Source organism: Pygocentrus nattereri, chromosome 8, assembly GCF_015220715.1.
Source record: "Pygocentrus nattereri isolate fPygNat1 chromosome 8, fPygNat1.pri, whole genome shotgun sequence".
In the NCBI taxonomy this organism is placed as follows: Eukaryota; Metazoa; Chordata; class Actinopteri; order Characiformes; family Serrasalmidae; genus Pygocentrus; species Pygocentrus nattereri.
Genome location: NC_051218.1, coordinates 19567850 through 19594844, shown reverse-complemented (window position 1 = coordinate 19594844; position 26995 = coordinate 19567850). Strand labels below are relative to the sequence as shown.

Here is a 26995-nt window from a genome sequence, read left to right as displayed (position 1 = left end):
GTTTTTCCTGCACTGATGCAAAGTTGTACACTCAGACAATCTGTTACGACCTGTAGACTTTGAGTCGTTACTGTGGCATATATGATGGTACATCAGCAAAAAATACAGTTCCTCAAGGGTCTTTAGTAAAGAAAGTGGTTCTATCTATCTATCTATCTATCTATCTATCTATCTATCTATCTATCTATCTATCTATCTATCTATCTATCTATCTATCTATCTATCTATCTATCTATCTATCTATCCTGCTCAAAAAAATAAAGGGAACACTTAAACAACACAATATAACTCCAAGAAAATGAAACTTCTGTGAAATCAAACTGTCCACTTAGGAAGCAACACTGACTGACAATCAATTTCACATGCTGTTGTGCAAATGGAATAGACAACAGGTGGAAATTATTGGCAATTAGCAAGACACACTCAATAAAGGAGTGGTTCTGCAGGTGGGGACCACAGACCACTTCTCAGTACCTATGCTTTCTGGCTGAGGTTCTGGTCATTTTTGAATGTTGGTGGTGCTTTCACACTCGTGGTAGCATGAGACGGACTCTACAACCCACACAAGTGGCTCAGGTAGTGCAGCTAATCCAGGATGGCACATCAGTGCGAGCTGTGGCAAGAAGGTTTGCTGTGTCCAGAGGCTGGAGGCGCTACCAGGAGACAGGCCAGTACACCAGGAGACGTAGAGGAGGGCAACAACCCAGCAGCAGGACCGCTACCTCTGCCTTTGTGCAAGGAGGAACAGGAGGAGCACTGCCAGAGCCCTGCAAAATTACCTCCAACAGGCCACAAATGTGCATGTGTCTGCACAAACGGTTAGAAACCGACTCCATGAGGATGGTATGAGGGCCCGACGTCCACAGATGGGGATTGTGCTCACAGCCCAACACCATGCAGGATGCTTGGCATTTGCCAGAGAACACCAGGATTGGCAAATTCACCACTGGCGCCCTGTGCTCTTCACAGATGAAAGCTGGTTCACACTGAGCACATGTGACAGACGTGACAGAGTCTGGAGACGCCATGGAGAGCGATCTGCTGCCTGCAACATCCTTCAGCATGACCGTTTTGGCAGTGGGTCAGTAATGCTGTGGGGTGGCATTTCTTTGGAGGGCTGCACAGCCCTCCATGTGCCTGCCAGAGGTAGCCTGACTGCCATTAGGTACCGAGATGAGATCCTCAGACCCCTTGTGAGGCCATATGCTGGTGCGGTTGGCCCTGGGTTCCTCCTAATGCAGGACAATGCTAGACCTCGTGGCTGGAGTGTGTCAGCAGTTCCTGTAAGATGAAGGCATTGAAGCTATGGACTGGCCCGCCCGTTCCCCAGACCTGAATCCAATTGAGCACATCTGGGACATCATGTCTCGCTCCATCCACCAACGCCACGTTGCACCACAGACTGTCCAGGAGTTGGCAGATGCTTTGGTCCAGGTCTGGGAGGAGATCCCTCAGGAGACCATCCGCCACCTCATCAGGAGCATGCCCAGGTGTTGTAGGGAGGTCATACAGGCACGTGGAGGCCACACACAATACTGAGCCTCATTTTGACTTGTTTTAAGGACATTACATCAAAGTTGGATCAGCCTGTAGTGTGTTTTTCCACTTTAATTTTGTGTGTGACTCCAAATCCAGGCCTCCATTGGTGAATAAATTTGATTTCTATTGATGATTTTTGTGTGATTTTGTTGTCAGCACATTCAGCTTTGTACAGAACAAAGTATTCAATGAGAATATTTCATTCATTCAGATCTAGGATGCGTTATTTGAGTGTTCCCTTTATTTTTTGAGTGCTGTGTGTGTGTGTGTGTGTCTGTATGTATGTATGTATATATATATATATATATATATATATATATATATATATATATATATATATATATATATATATATATATATATATATATATAGGAGCTTTTTGAATGGGCTTCTTCTATTTTGATAATATCAAGTTTGTAACAGTAGAAGAACACTTCTTTTATATGCCCTTTTGATCATACAAAGGGTTCTTTCAATGTTCATGGTTCCATATAGAACCATTCTCTTTACTAAAAAACCTTCAACTAAAAACTTGAAGAACCATCTTTTTAGGTGTGAGTCTCGCAGGGCCAGACGTGTTCTCGTAATGAGAATATCTGGGACAAACAGTTCTGGGCTAAATGTGGGTGGAAACATGACATTTTTTAATCAGTCTTATTCTCCATTAAGGTGGTTCAAATTAGGGAGTGATGTTGCACCTGTCAACTTTGTCCAACCCAGACAACAAGACTGTCGTTAGCACATGAATTTAACAGAAGTTAGTTTGGCTGAAAAGTCCCCAGAAAGCTCCAGTTAAACATAGATGTGTGTCACATGTGTGAACACATTATGTGCAGTAAAAATAAACATTACCTCTTTTGAAGGAAAACAGTTCCATTAGTTAACAATAGCATTTTGCTAGCTAGCTTGTTTTGCTTGTGTTATTACTTGTGTTATTGGTTGCACTCTGGGCTTTAAAAGAAAACTGACTAGAGGGCTATGGGATGGGTTCTGGAGGAGGTGTAAACCTTGTTAGCAGTGGATTTTGCCACAGTCACCAAAAGGTTAACAAGTTGTCCCCAGATATGTGTTCTTGTTACAGAATCATGTCTGGCCCTGTGAAACTAGTTTTCTGGCAACCAAATAAGTTAGCTGTCAGAGACTTTGGACCTAAATCTCAGATTGTGATTGCTGCCAAGTTAAAAAACAGACTGACTAATATGAATTCTTTACTTATTGGTTTTCTGTTTTATTACATCTTTATTTATCATTTCTTTTGGAAATGAACATCATCTTTCTTGTGATATAGGCTGGTGATCACAGAATCTTTATCGCATAATCTGGCAGCAAGTGTGGCCATAAATTTTATGGCATAGTCTGCCACAGTGTTTGGCCAAGATTTTATTGGCATCCTGTCATACAGGGTGGCATGCAATAAACTTATATTGCACAGTTTTCAGCAGAGTTAACACACCCACTTCAACCCAGGAAGGGCTTGTTAATTAGCTGATTAGTAATATCAGAGGGCAGTTCACAAAGCAGATTTTTTCAATAAGCAGTGCAAAAAGAGGATTGTCCTGTTTTTCTTTGTGTAAATGCACAGTTACATTACATACATGAGGAGGAAACCTTACTTACACAATCTCCTCCCAAACATCAATGTCTGAGGCATGCAGAACATGTTGATAAGCCAGAGGCTTTTTGGAAACAAGTGCTGTGGACTGATGAAGTGAACATTTTAATTCTCACCAAAGCTATATTTTGAGTAAAAATGTGCAGCATTTGATGAGAAGAACATCGGTTATGCTTTGGGGTTGTGTGGCAGTCAGTTGCACAGGAAACATTGTAGGGGTACATAGAAGAAGAGGCTTGACTAAATCACTGTAAATTCTGGGAACAAATATAAAACAGTCAGTCATGAAAAGGGCAGAAAACAGGGAAGCACAATGATGTAAAACATACCTCAAAATCCCCCCTGAACTACTTCAAGAAATACAGAATGAAGCCTTTGGAATGATCCTCGCAATCTACCGACATAAACACCATTGAATATATGTGGGTACGTGTTGTGTATGCAAGGCAGTCCAAGAAAATCACAGAGTCAGAAGCATTCTGCAAGGAACAGGGTGTAATTTTAAGAAGGGACAGCTAAAAATGTACTGAATTAGTATGGTGTTTGTGCATGCCACAGCTACTATTTCATTTAGTTATCTAAATGAATTAACTTAGACATTTCATATCTAAGTTAATCAAATGTAGGATAATGGTAGTTTTTGAAATAGTGTGCTGCAAAGGTTGTGTTTGCTCCTTTTCACGTCAAGATCAACAAAGTATATGAATTGGCCAGGAGTTCCCAAACTTTTCCAGTGTCGTTTGCTGCTATTGGACATGCTTGACTTTGGGTTTGAGTTATCTGTGGACTCTTTCCTTCACATGTGTTAAGAGCAGGGGTTGCACCAAAAATAGGCAGGATAGGGGTACCAGGACCAGAGGTGGGCTACATCAGAGGGAAGGAGGAGGGGAGTGTGAAACAAACTTTGCCAATTAACTCTTGCAGGCATGATGCTGCTTTGCCAAGTTGCCTTTCCTCCGTGTTGCATCCAGATGTGCGTCAAGCTGTTTTTATGCAGTGAGGAGACGGGGGACAGGACGCTTGCTGTGAAGAAACAGAAGGTGGAATTTATGTTGGAGTTTGAGACTAAAATGAAGGGAAGGGGGAGACTATACTGGATGCACTTGGAACGCTGCAGGATAGTGTTGGTGTCCATGGACAGAAAGACAACTGGAGGTGGGGGAGGTGAGCTGTTGTATAAAGAAGTCATAACTGCTTGTATAACGTTGTACATTGTGAACAATGAGGTAGAATGATTGACCTATAAGGCTTTAATTCTAAGGCTTTCTCCTTCCAATCTCTGTAGAACCAGCTTCACCTGTTCATGTCAGTCTCTATGAGCAGTCTTTATTTAGACAGTATGATATAGTCTTTGTTTGTGTGTCTCTGGGGAGAAGCCTTTTCCCGCAGGCCTTCACTTTTCCTCTCGGCTCCAAACTTTTCTAATGAAATACATTTATCATCTGCAAACGACAGGCAGGCAGATGAAATTGTCTGTTTCGCTGCAGATAATTACCAAATCCACCTGCTTTCTCCCTCCTTTCATACCTGTGCTCTCCCTCCGCTTGGCGTGCCATTGACTGCTTAATAAATTTGCCCTGCAATCTGAAATTAGCTTGATCGTATCTGTCGCTGGTCCTTTGCAAGTATTGATTTAGGATATTAAGCCTGTCAGTGTGCATACAAAATTTGCTGGCTGACTGATTTGGCACTTCCTTCCTTGTTATTTTTCTTTCATATTGTGGTGCTGTATGTGAGTGTGCTAGAATATGTTGCAGTTCATTTTCAGGTCTGAGGTTATGAAAGGTTTTAAGGTAAATAAATGTATTTACTCAGCCTTGGCAGATATTCTGGGCTTACTAGATCAATGATTTTTCATTTAATTTTATATATATTATTTATGTTTCAGCATACTGTTTTTTACAAAGGTCTATTCTGTGAATCCAAAGAACAATTTGGGAGCATCTCATCTAATCAGTACTAGTATTTAAACGCAGTAAGACAAAGAAGGGCAAGAAGGATGAAGTTAAAGTCTTCTGCTGTCTTTTACACCTTCTGACTTACCTAATGTACTTTGTATCCATTAAACTTATGGAGGGCTACAGCCATAACGTGCCTGGAGCATGTAGGTTCATGTAGCTTACTTAAGGTCACATTGATGGCCGCTTGATGGTGGGACAGAATTATATGGCTTGATAATTTGTTTTGCCATGCACAAATTTATGCCTACCAGCAGTTATAGATTCTGGCCTGCTCTAGTGATCATTGCTGAGGTTCAGAATTCTGAATCTTCTCAGTGTTTGTCTAGAGCCTAGGGCTACATTTGCTCTGCTAAACCCCCCCAATCAATAACGAAATTAGCCCTGCAAAGTTAAGTACACTTGCCTGATAGACTGTTCTTATTTCAGTATCTGCTCTGTGAAATGTACGGCCAGAAATGTTCCATTTAGTGAGATTTCAGCTTTACAGAAGTTAGAAATCAAATGAGATTAAATGAAACCAAAAATATGCCTTTATTGCCACATTGACCAGATGGGTGTTAAAAATGTACTGTTTTGAGTGAATCTGGATTTTGATTGTGCTCAAAAGATAACACAAGAATTTAAATGTTCCCATAAGCTGAAACAAGGACAATACAGTTGGACAATAAAAGCAGTGGTAAACTAAAGAAGCACTAGTCAATATAAAGAGTGAAAGTCAAAATCATAGGTGAAAATAAAAGTCATAAATATTTTTGCTCTTAAGTAGCTTAATCTCACTTGTAAGAAATTTAGTTCAAAAAAGAAAAGTTTAAGAAGAACACATGTACCAAGTCCAATGTCCACATGGGTTTTTTGGAAGCAGTCATCCATGACTTTGTGACTGTATACATATGAGGCAATACAGAGTTGTTTAGTTGTTCATAAACATGGAGAAAATTAAAAAATACACAGATATTAGCATTGGTATTGACCTTGAATCTAACAACAGCTTAAAAAATCTTTCCATGCCTGAAATTGCCCTTTTCCATTGTTACAATAACATAACATTTAAGTCGTTTAAAACAACTAGAGCTGTAGTGAACCTGCCTGGAAAAGGACATGTGTCTTTTACTACCATGCACAGTTAGGAGTAAGGTTTGAAGAAAGAAAACTCTCCAAAAACCCCACAAATCTTGGTTTGGAGTCACTAAGTCTCCAAAATTACAACGAAGACGCCATCTTCATGCCAATAATGTATTCTGAAGGTGTGCCAGAAATAAGCTCTTTTTTTCATCTAACAAGAAATGTAAGTGCCAAGAGTTAGATGCTACTAGAGTTAGAGTGCCTGGAGTTGGACTCCAGACACTGCTGGAACTTTGACTCGAACCAGGTTCTGTGGTCATATGAGGCAAAAAGCAAAGCACAAAAGAAGGATCATTATGCAGAACAGAACATCCTGGCAACTGTTAAGCATGATACACGATCTGTGATATTTTGGGGTTCTTTTTCCTCCAAAGGCTCTGTGAACCTTTTTAGGATAAATAGCATAATGGGCTCCATGAAGTACCAAGAGATTTTAAATGAAATTCTGGCTGCCTCTGCCTAAAAGCTAAAACTGGGTTGTGGTTGGATCTTCTAGCAGGATAATAATCCAAAACGTGTCCAAATCTGCAGACTACAGAATCAAGCTTTTGCCATGACCCGGTCCCTTGATCTAAACCTCACTGAAAACCTGTGGCATAAGCTGAAGAGGAACACCCAAAAGAGAGGACCCTGGAGGAGATATTGAGGAGTGGTCTCAGATTGCTTGTTCTCCAATCTCATCAAACAGTTTAGGGAAAAGTGTTGTTGCTGTAATGTTGGTACAAATTGCTTAATGCAGAGGTGCCAAGAATTATGACACACATGATTTTGTTTCATTTGCTGCTAAGGGTTTTTGTTTTCCTACTTCAATGAAAGGTTCCATTTTTCTCAGATTTTCAAAGTGAGATTTAGCTGATTAACTAGTTTTCACATTTCAAATCGATACAGTGGGTGCCAATAATTATTGCACTGTATAATTAATGTGCCAGATGCTTTAAAAACTGGTACGAACTAAAATGTTGTGACTCCTTCATAAGGATACAATGTGAAGTTAAGTAGGTGCATTTTCTAGGAGTCACAAAATGCTTCCAAGCAAATGTCAGTCACTCAGTCAGGCATGCATTTTGCAACTATTCATCGAATAACCTATTTTCATCAGTCAGACTTCTTCATTCTTTGCCTGCGGTTGATACATATGCCTGGCGTCTGTCAGTATCAGGCACTTATCCTGATGATCTTGTATCACTGCGGCCCCATGTGGCTTCTGTGATCTAATGCCTAACTATAAGCAGCTATGATGTTTTTTCTAAAGTGCTGCAAACAGCCAGCCGAATACGAAGCACCTTTTTGTCTCTCCCCAAATTGTGCCATGCCCTGCTCACCTCCCCCTGCGCCCCTCGCCCCATCTTTATATCACCATTCTCTTCCCCCTCTATGTGCGAGCTGAAGAAGTGTGACACCTCTGATGGTTGTTTACAGCGCTATCAATCAAGCCAGTTCCACCCCCTCCGGCAGCCCATACACAAACAGCTCACCTGCCTCCAGTTTAGCAGCTATGTTCTGGAAAGAGGTGCTGTTTGCACACACAGAAGATTGTTGAGATAGAGAAGCAGTTTGTCACAGCACATTAGAGTTTTAGTGAGCCAGATGCATTTTTTCTCTTTTTTTCTTGTTTCTCATATAGAGATTTAGTCCCTCCATGTAGTCTTCTAGATAGTGCTATCGAAACATCACTCCTTGTTTCCTTCTGATATTTACGAACCCATTAATTTTGGGGACACCATGAATTATTGCCATTTATGAAATAGGATATTGTATGAATAAATGAAAACAAGCTTTTTGATTAAATTTAGGTCGCAGAGAAGAGGTTTTCTTTCTGCGTTAATTGCTTCACTGCCTTTTATTTCATACACAGACCTTGGCTTTTGATTTGATTTGTTTGCACAGCCTTGATTTTTTGCACGGAAGCCAGATGATATCCTTCTCTAGCAGCCTCTCGATTCACACTTTTAGATTAAAATTCGTCAGACAGGGTCACTGTCTGATTGAGTGTATATGCAGTATATGAACTGAAGCTCATACTTAATGAGAACTTTCAGTTGCCGGCCCCAGTTTGTCTCTTTCAATAGAACCTAGCGAATCCAATCATGTTTCTTTTGTCAAATAACCTTCACAAGCCATGGCTAGTGCAGGCGCTGCCAACAAATCACCTGTCATTTGGGAGATTCATTTTGCAAGATGTTCCTCTTAATGTGCTTGTTTTCTGTTGCCACTCTCTCTTTTGCCAAGTTAAAATTTCCATGGAACTTCAGTTCAGATTTGGCCTGTCAGGTTCAGTTGCTTTTTGCAAGTATTAGAAGCTGATACCTTTGCAACTCATGCTGGTGTAAATGACACGTAGACTGTGTTAGCCTTCTCTGCACTGCCATTTACAGCTTTCGTGTCATATTTCCGTCCTGGAGGGCGCAACATTGCACGTTTTTTTCCTGGACTAACACACCTGATTCAGCACAGGAAGCACTTGATAATTAGTGCAGAGCTTGTTAAAACAGGGAAGGCAGAAAGCTGAGCAGGGCCATGGTCCTCCAGGACTGCAATGTGACACCCCTGGTCTACTTCGTTGTATAGTGGGAGGGCCAAAATACATCATGAAATTGGTTTACTTTTCAAAATGAGTACAAGGCTCTTCAATCGGATAAAGATATGACGTACAAGAAACAAAGAAACTTCTGTAATAAGTTCTGTTAATAATTCTGTGGAGGCAGTGTTCAAATCACAGGGAACTTTTTTTGGCTTCTTTAACAAGATGTTTGAGCTTCCTTGAAAGCAGTAAAATCTGAATTTAGGCTGTCAGAGATACATCCTAAAGTGTTAGGATGGTCAAACATGTTAATGCACCACAAATTAGTTTAATGTTGTTAATGCAAACCACCCATAGTAGTCCAGACCAAAGCCCAGCTGCTCGGATGCTGTATGTTGCAATGATGGAATTGACAATTGCAGACTTCCATTACAAATACAGTTTTAAATGGCTTTTAAAGCAATATTTTAAGCACTTTTGGCAGGCTAAGCTGGATCATTTTTGTGGGAGACCTAGCAAGAGCATCACATAGTGGAAAGCTACAGTTCCCCTCAAGAGCCTCCATTGTAACAAGAAGCCACAAGCTGAAGAAAGAAGAGAGAGAAGCTATGATCACAGGGGAACGGTGCTGTTGACTGCATATATGCCATTTAAGATATGCACTTTTATTGGTTAGAACAATAGGTACATTCATATAAATGCACATAGTAATTCAGTAACATTTTCATTGCATGAACCTATAGTTAGGGGAGGCTATTATAGCTACAAAGGTAGGGAAGGGGTGGGTAATGGTTATGGTGGCCACATACTTTTGGCCAAACAGTGTAAGCTACACAAAATAATGTATTTCACTCATTCATTATCCTTAATAACTACATATTTCAAACCATCCCGCATCTCTCTTTTCTGTTCTTACTCAGAAGTGTTAATTAAGTGTTAATGATGTATGAGTTTCAGCTAGATGGTTTACCACACTACAAACTGTAATCATGGCATACCTCAAACCCTAATTGCCTGTATGATTTGCCATTGCTTGATACCTAAGTGTATGAATTTTTACCATGTCATTATTCCTGAGGACTGTAATCCATCACCTAATTAATGATACCTTGTCTATAATTCATTATTTTGTGCTCAAGAAATGTCAGACAGCAAGGTGCACAATACAGAGGGTCCTAATTAACCTTTTGGACCCCATGGACATCTCAATCAAAAACCCTGAAAGTAAATGTACTATAAAGTTATGCTGTTTGTTAGGTTAAAATAGATGCTCAAATACAAATTTGGGGAAAGGTCAATGTTTATCCCACATTGTTTAGTGTCAAGTTCCAGTCCTAACGGGCCAAAAGACTGCAGACTTCAGCACGCTGCCTCATTAGACACACCTGATTCACCTCATCGACTAATTACAAAGGCCTTCTGAACTGAATTCAGAGCATTAGTTGAGGGTAAACGCTAATCTCCCCAGTAAAACTTTACAATATGCCATTTCATATTTTTAAATCTGAAAATAAGAGCTTGGTTCAAAGAGTGACTTGTTACTCATTTCTCAAACCAAAGACAAAAGAGGAGACGAGGGAGATCTCAATTAAAAGTGTGGAAGAGTGTGCTACCAAACTACAAAGAAGATTGTAAAATCAAACATTTTGTTGCCATTGAAGCAGCACAGCTATGGTGAGTGAGATAGCAGCCAGCCAATGCTGGAGTAGCCAGCATAGGACCCCTCAAATACTAGCAGGTATTTTGAACACAGGGCACAAGCAACAGCTCCAATAAAAGCAAATGGGCAATACGCTCAAAGAAACTGCGCCGTTAATGTGATTGCTGATTAATGCTCTTTTTTTCATGCAATGCATCATCTATGAATGAAGAATATGGAGCCAAGGGTCGACACAGAGTGAGGGGCTTTTGAGATCCACAAGTCGACATGCAAACGTTTATGAGCTGTGGTTCAAATGACTGTTTTAAACTGTGTAATGATAGATTTGCACATTTGGGTGCAAAATGGATAATGCACTCAGTCACCCTGTTATGATGTCATCGTTTTTACATAGCATTCCATTGCTGTCTAAAAAAAGTATCTTAATGTTTGTTGATGTTTTTATTTTTTTTTTGTTACACCATTTTTTTGTACTTCCTTAACTTACATTTAAAGAATGTTTCTGCCTTCTCCAGAAAAATTGCCATTTCAGAGATACTTGTTTTATGGACAGCAGCCATACATACAGTCTTTGTATACGGGGCCTAAAATTTTTCTAAAACCTAAGGGCCACAAAATTTCATAATCCAGCCCTAGCTTTACAGTTGGACGTTAGACTTGGTCTACCACTGCTCTTCACATGTAGTTTGAGGAATTACTTGTGCTTTTGAGAAAATAACAACCAACCCTGATCTTGGTTAAATCATTTTGACACACCCATTATTTTTCTGCAGTTTGAATGCTGTTTCCGAGCTGGAATGGATTTAAATGCTAAAAGCTCATTGGCAGCATCAAATGGACAAATTTAATACATTTAGCCGCAGCTATGGAACTGATCCACCTCATTTTAGGACAGCAGAGCATGCTTTAAATGCACACTAGCTATTTTCTTCAAATCAAATAACCACAGAATCATGACAAGGCATGACTTGCTGTCTTGTTTTTTTTTTTTTTTCTTTGCAAGGACTGTTCAGCCTTTGTGTTTGTCTTCTCTATTCCCCAGTGAAGTCCAGAGATCATTATAGAACTTACAATCTGGAACTGGGTGAGACTCCCTGCCAACCCGTGCATGTTTTTGATTCACAATTAGACCCCTGTGTGTTGATGCAAATGGTGCACAGTCTCAGCTTTTAGAAGTCGCAAATGGGGTTCAGCAAGTATCTATACTTGGGCCTTTGTGTATTAATGAGGCTGATGAATTAATTGAAAAAGTAGAGTGCATTTTTATTCTGATGACACAGTGATTTATTCTTGCATCTCTCTGAGACTCTTGTGCCAGAGAAAAAAATCAGAAAGGCTTTAACTTAATGCAGAAATCCTCTTGGGTCCTCAGACTTCTGCTTAATGAAAGAAGGACATGCTACTCTGGATTCTTTCAAATTCTCTTGGCATAATATGTGTACCATGAAGCTGTAATGAATATGTTGCCTACAAATATTTGGATATTTAGACTGATGAGAAGTTGCAATTTAAAGCATCCTCCTACACTAATACAATTACAGATAATAGGTTCCTGGCATGGGAGTATATTAATATAATGGAATATAACTTCACACTCGCACATCTCATTTACATCATGTTATAAATAACTGACAACTCTTTAGATGTTACATAAAGCTTGGTAAGATCAAATGATACTTGATTACTAGGTTACAGGCCTCCTCCATCTTTCTATCTCTTAAAAGAACTGTACACTAAACAGCCACTTTATTAGTTACACATATCTTGTATCCACACACTGTCCATTTTATCAGGTTCACTTACCATATACAATGCTGCTCATAAGTTTACACACCCCGATCTTTTATTTAGTAATAGTGCTCAGCTATTTACCATCACATTTGCTTGTATTATATTAATTATAATAATAAGTGAAATAACTCAGTCAAAAGTTTCTTTACCTTCATATTTTGGGCCTGTTAATATGCAATCAGGTACACTAAGATCACTGTGAAGTTGAAGAGAAAAGTTGATGACTTAACAACTTTAACCATTCTTTTGTTTTCCAAGAAAGCACCTAGTAACAAATCTCATGACATTTTAGGAAAACCTTAGCTGCTTTGCATAGAAGAGAGTTGCCAGTAGTGCCCCATGGGTAAAAGACACACCTCAGTTGCTCTGATCAGCGAGTTGGCAGAGAGGCGGTGCAGCACATTCAGTCTGCATGGCAGCTGTGACAGAAGAGTGTTGCCAACGATCAGTGACTAATCTGTACTGTTTGCTCCTCCTTGGTTTTAACCTAAACAATTTAATTTGATCATTCTGACTGTTATCGATGTGTTATCACTCATTTATCACACTGAAAATGGAGCATCCTTCTTGTGGTTTGTTCCTCAGATGGGGGATGTGTGCTGTGAGGGGGGAGAAATAAAAAAGGTATTTTGTCACTCTGAATGACATGTAAATATAGATGAAACCACAGCACAGCTGTTGTCTTTAAATTATGTCTTTGGTGAATTGGATTTGCCAGGAAACATTGCAGTTATACCTACACTTTTTAAGCCACTTATCCTGCTGGTTTGGAAACACCCTAGACAGGTTGCCAGTCCATTACAGGGCAGACACTGACATACACTATATTGCCAAAGGTATTCGCTTGCCTGATTGACACCCCATTCTTAATCCATAGAGTTTAATATGATGTCGGTCCATCCTTTGCAGTTACATCAGCTTCAACTCTTCTGGGAAGGCTTTCCACAAGGTTTAGGAGTGTGTTTATGGGAATTTTTGACCGTTCTTCCAGAAGTGAGGTCAAACACTGATGTTCAACAAGAACGCTTGGCTCACAGTCTCTGCTCTAATTCATCCCAAAGGTGTTCTATTGGGTTAAGGTCAGGAGGCCAGTCAGGTTCTTCCACACCAAGCTCGCTCATCCATATCTTTATGGACTTTGCTTTGTGCACTGGTGCGCAGTAATGTTGGAACAGGAAGGGGCTGTCCCCAAACTGTTCCCACAAAGTCCAAAATCTCTTGATTATACTGAAGAATTAAGAGTTCCTTTCACTGGAACTGAGGGGCCGAGCCCAACTCCAGAAGAACAGCCACACATCATAATTCCTTTTAACTTAATTTCTAATTAACTTAACACTTGGCACAATGCAGTAAGACAAGTACCGTTCACCAAACCCAGACTCGTCCATCGAATTACCAGATGGAGAAGCGTGATTCGGTACTCCAGAGAATGTCTCCACTGCTCTAGAGTCCAGTGGTGGTGCTTTACATCACTGCATTCGATGCTTTACATTACGCTTGGTGATGTAAGGCTTGGGTGCAGCTGCTCAGCCATGGAAACCCATTCCATGAAGCTCTCTACGCTGTTCCTGAGCTAATCTGAAGGCCACAAAGTTTAGAGGTCTGTAGTGACTCTGCAGAAAGTTGGCAACCTCTGCATGCGCCTCAGTATCCGCTGACCCTGCTCTGTCATTTTACATGGCCAACCACTTCTTGGCTGAGTTGCTGTCATTCCCAATCGCTTCCACTTTGTTATAATGCCACTGACAGTTGACTCTGGAATATTTAGTAGCGAAGAAATTTCATGACTGGACTTGTTGCATAGGTGGCATCCTATCACGGTACCATGCTGGAATTCACTGAGCTCCTGAGAGCGACCCATTTTTTCACAAATGTTTGTAGAAGCAGTCTGCATGCTTAGGCGCTTGGTTTTATACACCTGTGGCTATGAAAGTGATTGGAACACCTGAATTCAATTACTTGGATAGGTGAGTGAATACATTTGGCAATATAATGCATATATTTATACATCAAAAACGCATGCAGACTTCGCACAGAAAGGACCTTGGTCACATGGCTGGGGAATTGAACCCAGGTGACTGCTAGTTAGTAGTCTTAATTGGCCCCGTTTCAGCCACTGTTTCACACTCTTCCCACTATCTGACAACAGAAAAATATGTAAATGAGGACAACTTTACATGTTTAAAATACAGTATATGTGAGCACAAAGAGCAGGAGAGAAGCAACCAGATGTAACGGGCTAATGCCATCTGACTCTACGCAGAGTGCAAAGATGATGTGATTGTGTCACAAATATGTTAATTGGCACACAACATCATCTAGCAACATATACTGACTTTTTGAGCAGGCTTTAGCTACTTTCCATCGAAAGTAGTTGGCATCACTGGTAAAGAGTCTGCGTCTGTGTCTTGTTTGATTGTAATCAATGTATGTGTTTAAAAAGTGTTTTGTATATTTGAGGGAAATTTGTTTGGTATAATTGGTCCAGGACTGCTCTGCACTTACTGGACACTAAAGTTTGGAGCGAGTAAACTTACCATAAATGTACTGGAATCCATACTTACAATAAATTAGGAGAACATTATAAGAAGATCTGAAAATGCAGATCAGCACTATTCAAAGTCTAATGATAAAGCAGAATAGGTGTGGTTCTATGGATACCAATCCAAGATCAGGTAGAGTCATAAAACCCACTTGCAGCTTCTACTCAAATACAGCTTTCTCTGAAACCAAGTGGTGTGGCTGTTTCAGAAAATACAGTAAGGAGATACATAAACAGAAATAGGCTGCATGGTAGAGCCAGAAAAAAAGCTATTTTTGTACTCACACCACAAAACAATCATCTTGTAGTATAGTAAACAGCATCTAGACTTCTGGAACAAAGTAATTTGGAGTCATAAGACAAATATTGAACTTTACGGTCACCATCTAATAAGTTAGATTTGGAAAGGAGTCAACAAGGCTTATGAAGATAAATTTATCTTCTCTACCATGTCAGTGTCACTGCTGTGCTGAGACCACCTGCTCGGTGCTCCTGACCACTGGTTAATGGAGGCTGACAAATTGTGCAGAGAAACAGATGGGCAATCTGTAGTAGAACCACAAAATGCACCTAAATGGTAAGCAGAGTTGATCAAACGCACAATGACTGTAGATAGAAGGCAGGTGAAACATTGACGTGGCCAGCATGTGTATAAGAATTCTCTGTTGGTTTCAGGGCTAATATATATAACAAAACAGTACACAAAGACACTTTTCTTATTTCCTTAATTCATCACCTCCCATGATGACATAGGGTGTTATTAAATTTTATGTATGTGTGTGTGTGTGTGTGTGTGTGTGTGTATTACTGTTACCTGGCTTTTACATGCAAGTTAACATTGTGCATATGTTAAGTTACACAGCAGCTACCCAACATCTCATAAGGCTTTGGGCTTAAAAGACAATAAAATGGAATTTGGTCATTGTTTAGTCTGGTTACTCCTGTTTTTCCTTTGACATTTAAGTTTGAGATTTAATAACAAACCTATTAAAGAACCTTCACCTTGGAAGAACCACTGTAAGTTCCTTTAAGAATCATTTTAAAGTTATTTGGTTCCAGTTGGTATAAATGGAACATTTATTTTGAAGAGTGTACACTTTCTTTACAAAATTGTGAATCATACTGAAAGGGAGGAAACTTACATGACTTTTACCGACTGGTGGTTAGTTAGAGAGTATGGGACTATTCATAGTCTGTGACTAGGACTTTATCTGAAATGTGTGTGTTTCTTCTGTACTTAAATGTGTAATTGGTGACCCAATTTAAGCCTTCATTTTTTTAACTTTTTCATCTTTATGCTATGCATAAGGTTTTTATTTCAGTGTTTGTTAGCCTTATTCAAATAACCCTGTGTGTTTAAGATATCCAACTCCATTTTAAAACTTCAATCTCAGTTGAAACATGCTGCATAAAGGGTTTTATTGGAATTAAGCATGGGCTTCATGACTTTTTTCTCTGAATATATATTGACTGGAACATAGTTATGAATTTCTCTATTATTTGTTGCTTTTTGACACTCAGTCTCTCTTGGGGGGAAAAGAGATAAAATGCCTGTTTGTGTAGGATTTAAATGTCTCTTTTCAATTAAGTCCCAGATATTTATTTTTGTTGTGTTGTAAAGCACACCTTTCTCTGTGATTTGATGTCATGTCCTCTTAGGTTATATCAGCAATTGGTTCTGTAAAAACAAGCTATTTGCTGCTGATACTCTTCTGTTATCCTAACTCATTAAGCAAACATTGTCCCGGGGGATTCAGCGGAATACTACAGCAGCGGTGTCTATTTACTTTGTTGTTTGCTGTGTGATTGTATTCAAATATCTCTCTCGCTCTCTCTCTCGCTCTCTCTCAGGCTCAGACCTACAAGTTTGCCAGCCGAAGGGCCTCACCTGCTGCTCCCGCAAAATGGAGGAGCGCTACCTTCTCACCGCTAAGCAGAACATGGAGTCCGGTCTGCAGGCCAGCAGTGCCAAGCTCAAGCTCCTCATTATCCAGAACGCAGCACTCTTTCAAGGTCAGTCCCTGTGGAGCATAGCACCAGCAGCCAGGGACCATGCATTTAAGGAGAATTCCACCAATGTTTAATAATTCTTTATAATTCTGTGGTTGTGATGTAAGCAAACTCATTCAGCATGGTATGTTGTAAAATAGTTAAATGTGGAGAAACTTATCAACCCAAATTTCTTTACAGTGGTAGTGATAATAATCAGGTGTTGCAATGTCTACAACACATATATAGCTATTTTGCCAAAACCACCAGAGAGTCTACATGTCTTCAGTTTTATGTGCAATGTTGATAATGGTAATGATAATGGTCTTACAAAACACTACATGGACACCTCTGCTGTTAAAAAATGTTTCTCAAAACTATCACAAAAACAAATGACTTGGCAAATTTCTCAAGAAAGGAGAAACCACTCTCAATGACTGTTTACATCTTAGCCATTTAATTATACAGAAAATTTCAAAGGTTGGTGGAATTCCCCTCTAGGTTACCCACCGTGTAGCCGAGTACAGGTTCTAACTGTGTTAAGCAGCCAAAGGAGAAATAACAGCTTACCAACAGGCATAGGAAGGCCTTTGATTGATAAATGGATCTGTCTGAGTTGTCAGTTAAACGAATTGCATTATTTGGCCTGAGTGGGTTGCCTCTGCTAATTGCTTTATGCTAACAGTGTTAGAGGCAGCAGCGGTGACTGGGCCCCCGTCTCCTTGGGATGGTGGTTCAATGCTAATTGCTTCAGCGTAGAGGCCCTGCAAGAACTCCCCAAGCAGGCCGCTAGAACCTCTAAAACATCCTGCTCTTGTCTCGTCGTTTTTTTCTCTCCGGCACCATCCCGTGGGGAATAGAGCTTGAGCCTTGTTTGCAATCTTTTGCGCTCCTCTCCCCCCATCACTTTTTATCCTTTTGTACTTTTTGCTAGTGCCACAGATCAAAGGGCTCCCCCTTCTCCACTCCAGTGTCTCTCTCTTTCTCGTACCAAGCTCCCATCAGCCCCTGCTGCCCCTCCCTGAGCCAACCTGGCTTTCTCACGCCGCCTCCGAACTGCACTGAAGCTTCATTCCCTTTGAAGTCAACTTTGTCAAACTATCACAAAAGTTAAGAGGCTGTGTCACCGGGACTTTTTGTCGGATCCGGTGACAAGTCGCTTGCATCATGGCGCGCTCTCGAGCATGCTGCTTGCTTTTTCGACTCACTAGATTAGATTTAGCTATGCCATGTTCTCTTTTCTTCACACTGGTTGCTCGTGCGCTGACCTCACGCCAAACAAGCTTGATTGATTGAGGCCTGCGTGCAGGAGGCGTTGCCGAAAGCATTTCTTTTTTCCTCATAATTGCTAATCACAGACATTTTTCAAACCTGATGAATGGTTAATCGTACCTCATTCACAGTAAATGAAACCCCCTTCACTAATTCCACAGAGGTGTTCATATCCAATGTTTAGGTGTTTATAATCAGACATGAGCGCTGATAACAGTCTTTGATGGCCCACACTTTCACAGTGGCCTCAAGCAACGTTTATGCCTGCAATTGACCTAGTTAATTAGGAGCACCTGGAAAAATGAGCCGCACGCTCTGAGCTTGCAGAAGCTCAACGAGGACACGCTTTCACAGGATTTGTACCCCAGTTTTCTGCACTTTATTTTCTTGGGCATATTTAGAACGAGGGAATCACTGTGGCTGTGTTAAGTATGAAGAAAGGGTGCGACCTGTCACAGACGCTCACTGTTATGTTTGTTGTATATTAAAATAACCGTTAGCAGCTTTTTTCTGACAAAGGAACATTAAGGTATTTTAAGCTATGCCGATAGTGTGAGTGACACCATGCAGGATGTTTTAAAGTATAAAGGCTTATTTTTCTTATTTTTATTTATTCACTCATGATTATTGACTGACTGAATAATCTATGACTAAATTTAAAGCAATCAATACAGTGAAGCACACCACTATTTTTTATATCAATGTACTAATCGTCAATGCTCAAAAATGTATTTTTTTTAAAAGAAAGTTTTATGTGAATCACATTACTGAATGAGCAGGCTGTGCAATATGAGCACATCTCCAGGGCTCTCATTCACTGGCTTTAATTGATAATCACTGGAATGCTGGGACATTCAGCAGTGAAGTTCGTAATCCTAATCAGCAAGGTTTTATTGGACTTCATACATCATTCAGGTTGACAGACAGTTTAATTCCTGAGGCTGGGACAGGGGAGATTTAGGGTGCTGCTCTGGGCTGTATATGGCTGCTTAGGGACAGCGCTCTGTGGCTAATTCACACCCTCTCTTTTTCATTAAAAAACAAATTAACATGTAATCCCCATATCAAAGACAGCAACATAAAAGGAGAGTTGTGTTGGATTTTTCCATTTTCTCTCCCTGTAAATCCACTCCCAAAAGAGTTTGTCAGGGATCTGTGTGTGTGTGTGTGTGTGTGTGTGTGTGTGTGTGTGTGTGTGTGTGTGTGTGTGTGTCTGTATGTGTATGTATATGTGTGCGTGTGTGTGTAGATGTGTGTGTGTATGCTTGTGTCTGTCTGTGTGACAGTGTTTGTGTCTTTCCAAACACAGCAGGGCAACTACAGTGTCTTAACGTAACATAGTGACCATACGGAGTATAGTGGAAGTCGAAAAACAGAGACTGGTTTTACATTTACCAAAGGAAATATAGTGCTTGCAAGGCAAGTATATGCAAAAAGATACAAAGAAAAGAAGAAAGTTTGGTGTAGTGGTACAAGTGTTAAAGGTTACACAAGTATTCTCATTTAAACTGTTTTGTGCTGTCTAGTGTAGATAATTCCTCTAAAAACAACATTTCTCAACAATGAGTCATAGAATGTATTAGAATCAAATGTAATGTAAAGAAAAAGAAAGAAAGTAGACGGATGGAAGGAAAGGAAGGAGGTAAGAAGCAGAGAAAGTGAAAGAGAAAAAGCGAAGGAAGGAAAAAAGGAAAGCGATTAAGAAAGGGAAAGAAAGAAAGAAAGAAAGAAAGAAAGAAAGAAAGAAAGAAAGAGGGAAAAAAGGAAAGGCATACCAAGAAAAGGGAAAACAAAACAGTGCTCACATTGCAAGCAGTGTAATTATGGGGAACGAGCATCTCATCATGTTGCCTTTTTTAACTAACAATACTTCTGATGATGGTGTTTGATGAGTGTACTGTTCAGAAAGAAGCACTTCACAGAATTTATTTAATATCATTCAGTCTTGTCAAGTGTACAGAGCCCAGAGCGGAACTTAAACACAAGACACAAGAATGAAATGTAATTGTGAAGTTATTAGTTAGGTGCTGTGAAATCAGACGGGATATCATGAGATTAGATTACATTTAGATATCATGGCAAAATGTTTTTGCCAATTTTAATGCACAATTTCTGTTTATTTGCTGAATTTCACATGTTGGAAAAAATAAAACATAAAACACAAATAATAATCCTGCATTAAAATGTGCAGAACTGTGTTTTCTGTAGAGGACGTGTATTCAGTTTCACTTAGATCAACAAAACATGTATTTTGCATACACAGTAATTTGAGATGATAGTAGGAATCTGGCACCTTTGGAAGGGTGAGCAGATATACAGTATTGTATGTATATACTGTACTGCATGTATCATGTTTGGGTAAGCTTCTCTGTCAGTCCACCATAAGAAAAAGGGGAAAAGAAGAAAGAAAAAAGACATAAAACAACACATGCAATAGGTCAGCATTACTTTCGGTGCCTAGCTGCTGACAACAAACATTTCTATCACATAAAAAGAAGTTGGACCCTTCTGAAACCCCCCCAAACAATTGTGAGTATAATGACCCAGTGGAACACACACACACACACACACACACACACACACAACCACAACCACACTACCATTGCATTCTGTGGTCAGCAGTCATCTTGCTGGGAGCAGCTTGGTCAAGAAAGCTGTCCATTTTCACACTCCGTAGGATTTTAAAGCTGAAGCCGTCAGTAAACATTAAGTTAAGCAGAGATTTAGTGGGCTTGGCAACTGAGTTCACTTTATATTTAAGTACTGTCAGCCATAAAATGTTATTACTGTTGTGTTCTTTGTGTGAACACTTAAGAGGACATATTTACTAAGAGCCTCTATTCTTCCCCGCTCCATCTAATTTGATAATGACAGCTGCACCCTTTCACAATCAAGAGCAGTGCTGTGTTGACTCACAAACAGATTCTGGTAATTTGTCCTTATCTTGTACTGCAGTAGGCAGCGTTGAAGATCTAGTACCTTTTGATGAGCAACGGAACTTAGAATATTGGTGAAGCAGCTTCTTATTTTTATGTACCAAAGATCTGTAATGCACACACATGTTTTCTAAGCCCCTTAATCTTGTGGGTTTTGGGGGGTGAGCTGGAGACTATCCCAGCGGTCATTGGGCAGAAGGCAAGACACACCCTGGACAGGTCACCAGTCCATCTCAGAGATCTGAAACACTCTACCAAAAAATATCTGACACCATCTTTAAATTGTTGATTAAAAACAACTAAATATATTTTTCACTTTGGCAAGCTTTGTTCTATTTTATGTTAATGTTTAATATTTGATCATTGGATTTTATGTTGCCATTGTTTTATTGGATGCTTTTTTGTTATATATTACATTTTACATATTATTGTTGTTATTTTGGCCTTCTCTTTCTATTTTACCAGTAGTTTTCTAAATTTCTATTGAATTGAATTGAGAATTGTTATTCAGAGTAATCCTAATGTAATGCTAGACAAATAAAGTTTACTCTTATTCTTGAAGTGCATGTTATATGTATATTGGAACAAAATCTCATATCTCCAGAATGGTAACTTTTCAAGAGAAGGCCTTGACCTGTTGGATTAGGCATGTTGATTCTGGGCTGGAGCTGAACTCTGCAGGAAGGTAGATCTCCTGAAGGAGAGTTAATGACTACTGCCGTAGAGCCCATCTGTTGCAATGCACAATTTGTCAACCACCCTCCACCTCATTTATCATTAGTCAGTTTCTGACCAGAGAGATGCTGTTGAACTCTAAACCCTGATTCATTCACTGTGATAATGGAGTGCTTTATTGTGATATGAAGGCTGGTGGAAATTATAAAAGAGAACAATTTAGGAAAAGATGAACAATGAGTTGAACAGACATGATTTGTGCATGCTGCAGAGTCTTTGTGTGTTTATTTTCTTTGTCTTTTTCTTTCTTTTTTCCATGCAACCATGTGTATTAGCTTCTAAAAGACTTGACTGAGTGATGTACTCATTTAATTCAGTTGAATCGCACAGAAGTGATTCATTATTTTAATGTATTATTGCCACATTGCGCATAATATGGTTACATTTAACTAATGAAAGGAGGAGGAGCAAGAAGCAAGATACAGATTTAAGTTACATATATGTATATTTAGTTATGGTTGACTTTCATGTTCAAATCAGGGGACTGTGAGGACCACAAGCTTCATCTTGTGTTTCTTGAAGTGTGTAACATGTCAAACAGATTCAGACGCTCGCAGATGTAAAAGACAAAGGAGGCTTTATTGATAGAATCACAGTCCAAGGTCATTGTCACAAAACAGGCAGGGGTCAGTTCGGGAAAGCAGAAGAAATACAGAATCACATTCATACCACCAGGCGAACCGTCCAAAAAGGGAAAGGCAAAAACGTAGTGAAAATACAGACAGAAGTCAAAAGTCCGAAAACAGCAACCAGGCAAAAAAATCCGAAGGGCAGGGCAAAAAGGGCAAAGCCAAAGAACAAAGGCAAAGGTCATACATGAGAAACATACGTCAGAATAAACGCTCAGTAGTTCACAGAATTGATACAGTGTCCTGTGCCACTGGCTGCCACCCAAGCCCAAAGCATATTATTTCCCCCAGTGTTTAACAGCTGGCAAGGTGTTCTTTTCATCAAATGCTGCTCCTTTTTTGCTCCAGTCACACGTTTAGTAATTATGAGTTCCATTTCTATTTGATCAGTTCACAGCACTTGTTGCTAAAATGCCTCTGGCTTAACTACATACTTCACATGTTGACTTTTGTGATTAGGTCACAGACAAGGTCTCTTCAGATGACTCTCCCATGTGGATTATATTTATGCAAATAATGCTGCACAGCAGACCAGTGTGTGTAATTGGATTAAACACTCCAAGTTAACCTTCCTGTATACAGGGGTTTACACTGATGTGTACAAAGTCATGGGATATTTCAAAGTTGATTATGAAGTGGGATTACCTCAGGGGACGTCTTGGGAATGCCAACACCTGTTCAAGTTGTGAGGTGTTATCTTAAGAGTGAGATTGAACACTGGCCATCATGCTCATGGCATGTGCCAGACGGATGGGACATTCCATTTCCAAGGGTCATGTTTGTACCAGGAATACATCATACAAGGCCTTACCACCTTACCACATTACTGGGGTGGTGAACCGTTCTCAACAAAGCAGCAGCAATTAAAAATATCCAGTCCTGGCAGTTGTGAGGTTAGAAACTGACCACTGATGTGGGGCAAGTAGATGGCTAATGTGAATTGTGCATCAACATACAGTTGTGTGCAAAGGTTTGTGCAGTGTACTCTTATTATCTTATTATTCTGTTGATTAATTTGCTTTTAATGTAACAGACTGGGGAAAAATAACAAAACATAAAATTTAGCCTGTGCAAAAGTTATGGCACTTTTTGCATTTTCAGTTTTGGGTCACACCTTTTAATTATTGATTTCAGGTGTTTCATTGCAGCCACACCCATTGGTAACAGGTGGATAAAATTAAGCACATAGCCTTGCAGTCTGGATAGACAAACACTGGCAGTAGAATGGGTCATACTAAAGAGCTCAGTGACTTTGAACGTTCCACAAGTCATAGAATGCCACCTCCACCACAAGTCAGTGTGTGAAATTTCTATCCTGCTGTATCTGCCCCTGTCAACTGTAAGTGCTATAATTGTGAAATGGAATCATCTAGCAAAAACAGTAAAAACAGCTTGGCCACAAAACGGTAGACCACCAAACTTACAGAGTGGGGCTGGGGAATGCTGAAGTGCACAGAGCCAATCCTCTGTTGTGCCTATGGGGCTGTTTTTCAGGGGTTGCCCTAGGCCCCTTAGTTCCAGTGACGGGAAATCTTAATGCCTCAGCATTCCAAGACATTTTGGACAGTTCTGTTTTTTGTCTTTGGGGGAACAGCTTAGGGATGGCCCTTTTCTGTTTCAGCATGACTGTGCACTACTGCACAATGCAAAATCCATATTGTGATTATAATGTGTAAGTGTCACAATACCTTTGTCCATATAGTGTGGATTACAATCAGCAAATAAATAGAGAATATGCACAAATGCATGCCATAGGTAAGTTTGTTCCCTGTAGAGGATGTGTTAACCTATTTTCACTTAGAAAAATGATAAAACATGGAATTTTGTAATGTGGAGCGAGAAGGCGGGCAAATCCAAAATTAGGGTCAAGGTAGTTCAGGGTCATAGTCAATATGGATAGATCGGGTAGCAGACATGACAAATCAGAATCAAACAAAAAGTACAAACAGAACATCCAACATAGCATACAACACCAACAAAGCAAACAAAAATTCAAACAAAGACCAGCACTAGACTAATGAAAACGCAGGGTTTAAATACAAGAGGGCTAACGAGGGACAGATGAAAACAATCAGGGGCGGAGTCATGAAACAAAGGGCAGGTCTACAGATACCAAAACAAAGAAGCACATGGAAGATCAAAACATAGGGGCACATTGAGTAGTGGGAGGAGCCAATCGTGACAAAATTAAGTGCGTATGTTCAAACTTTTGCATACAACTGTCTCTAGCTGTACACAGGCAAGGTACACTTTGATGGCCAGTAATTGTTGAAATAGCTGTTAAACTTTAGGGAGGTGAAGGTGAACCATAAAGGCTGGCCCATATTTGTTTAGTTCATTCAGTTCGTGAACTCCACAAGTCAGGCATCACCTTTAGCAATTATACTCTAGCAATTAGAGATGTTCTCTTGCCCCGCAAGATTTAATGACTTGAACTTTAACCCTAACCCTTATCTACTGCGTGGTCTTCTTTTCTCACACTCTCATTAGTGTATGACTCGCCTCTACTCTGGTCTTAGCTTCGTTTTTGGATGTTTTTTTGTTCTCCTTTTTAGGCTCTCCTGTTTAATAGTTCCTCCCTCACAATCTCAGTGGAGCAATTTAGTTCTCTGCCGAAGTTTTGCCATAACCCAATAATGACCTGTATGGTGCAGAGCCGAAGCAGCCACGAAAGCTGTCTGAAGTTGTTTACTCCCCGCCTGGGGCAAATTTAATAACCTAATGACGGTAGAGGCGGTTGCGTCATCTCGCAAACAAGCCCTTTGTGCGTCTTTTTCCTGATGAACGTGAATAAACCGGCCATTATGGCATCTTTTTCAATCAACTCATAATTAGCTTTCTAACTCAATCACTTGATGGTTATTTTTGTAGCTGCAGTGTGTTCTGCAGATTGCCACTGCAGGGTCTTCAGCGCTCTCCTGAGTGTGTAAAGTCTCAGCAGAGATGGTCTACGCAGTGTAAGCCTCAAAGCGATCTCTCTCTCTTCAGGTTTTGTGCTGTGGAAAGGTTTAAAGAGCTGCTACAAAGGCTGTGCATTCAGTAAAATGGGGAAGCCTAACTGGCTCTGTTCCTGGACATATGTCCCCATGCAGAGTTTAGTTCTAAACCTAATCTAACTCGCCTGATCCAGCTACTCAAAGTCCTTAGAGACATCTGAATGTTAGAGCCAGGTTTGTTAGCCTGATTATGGAAGGCACTTCTTGAACAAAGCCCATTCAACCCTGGTTTGTTAACCCTCCTTATTCCCTTATGGCATGCTCTGCTTACATTTGACTCAGAAGAGTTTGATGTAGTATGTAATCATTGTTAGGTTTCAAAACACACAGTTCACTCTTCGGTCCATGCGGACTATACTTTAAAGTAAAAGGGGGTAAATTTCTTTTTCTGATGTCACGAAACAATAAATACTCACCTATTCACGCTCATGTTACAAGGTGTGTTTCAGCCTGCACTGCTTTTTGAAAAAGGCCCAATACAGAGCAGCTAATCAGAACATAACAGAACAGAATCATTTACATATATCACTCTTACAGTAAAAAAAAAGCAGTGTGTTTAATGATAGAGATAAAGAAGGGTTGGAAATGGTCATGAAAAAAATCATTATTCTATTTTTTGGTGCAAGAAACTATTTAAGTGTCAAATGAGCCTCAGAGAGAACAAAATAAAAATATGTAGTATTTGGGTTCTTTACAGCATGAGCAGAATTCTGTTAAAAGTGTGGAAATGTTCAACTGATACACATTTTAGTTCATTAGAAGAAGAAAAATGTGTTTTATTATTGTTTTTGATGCAGCTCTTGTCATATGTAGACTTTTGTTTTGCTTAAAGTAAACTAGAAGTGGCCCTTCTCTTTTCTGATACCAGTATTGAAACCTTGTGTATCGTATACTGACATAATTAATTTTTTGTTCCCAAAAAATAAAAACGCTGTTTAAATAGCTAATTTTAGTTTAAGCGCTTTATGTAAGATGAGCTACTAAACCAGCAGTGCTGAAACTTTTTGCCTTGAGGATGCTAGTGTGTGATACTTATGATGGATCTAGGGCCACTTTTACGTTTCTGCATGCATCATTGCTGTTGGAAGAAAACCATTTGGTTTACACAATTTGAAAATGCCTGCAGCTGTTTACAGTGTCAAAATGTCATGATAAACTGACCGCTTGAAGTGGTCCAAATGACTCCGTATAGAATCCTCTTAAAATATCTCACAATGAAAGATTCATACAATGACACGTCACTTTTTCATGGCAGTCAGTGACAGTTGTATATTTTGGCATTGAAACAAACATTGAAATTAGACTAAAAAGAAAGACTCTAGAATTAATACAGATAGGGACAGAAGGTAAATTGAATGTACACATACTTTGTTATAACAAAGTCTTATTATTATTATGTAATTATATTTACATAGTAAATTGGCAGTAATAACTGGTCTAAGCACTTTGCAGTTGGTCGAAGCTACTGAGCTTCGTGATATACTTAGAGCTGTAATGTAGTAGGACCTTATTTTAGGCCCAGCACCACACTGTTATTATCAGCAGGAGAGACCTGCAGGGAGTACCATAGAGGATTTCCCTTGAGCAGATGAAGTGACACTGATGCTGCTGGGGAGAACAGACATTCAATCATGTTGTTAATTAATTAAAGCTTCTATATTTCAGAATAGAGCAAGAAAAAAAATCAAAT

General features: G+C 39.8%; 1 protein-coding gene across 1 annotated transcript in view; it reads left to right on the top strand.

Moving 5' to 3' along the window:
- The window catches only part of gpc3 (glypican 3), a 217337-nt gene that overhangs the window by 10920 nt on the left and 179422 nt on the right, over positions 1 to 26995 (top strand). Inside the window, exon 2 of the mRNA XM_017707063.2 lies at positions 16600 to 16761. Coding sequence (XP_017562552.1) covers positions 16600 to 16761 — 162 coding nt within the window. The remainder of the gene's footprint in view (positions 1 to 16599; positions 16762 to 26995) is intronic.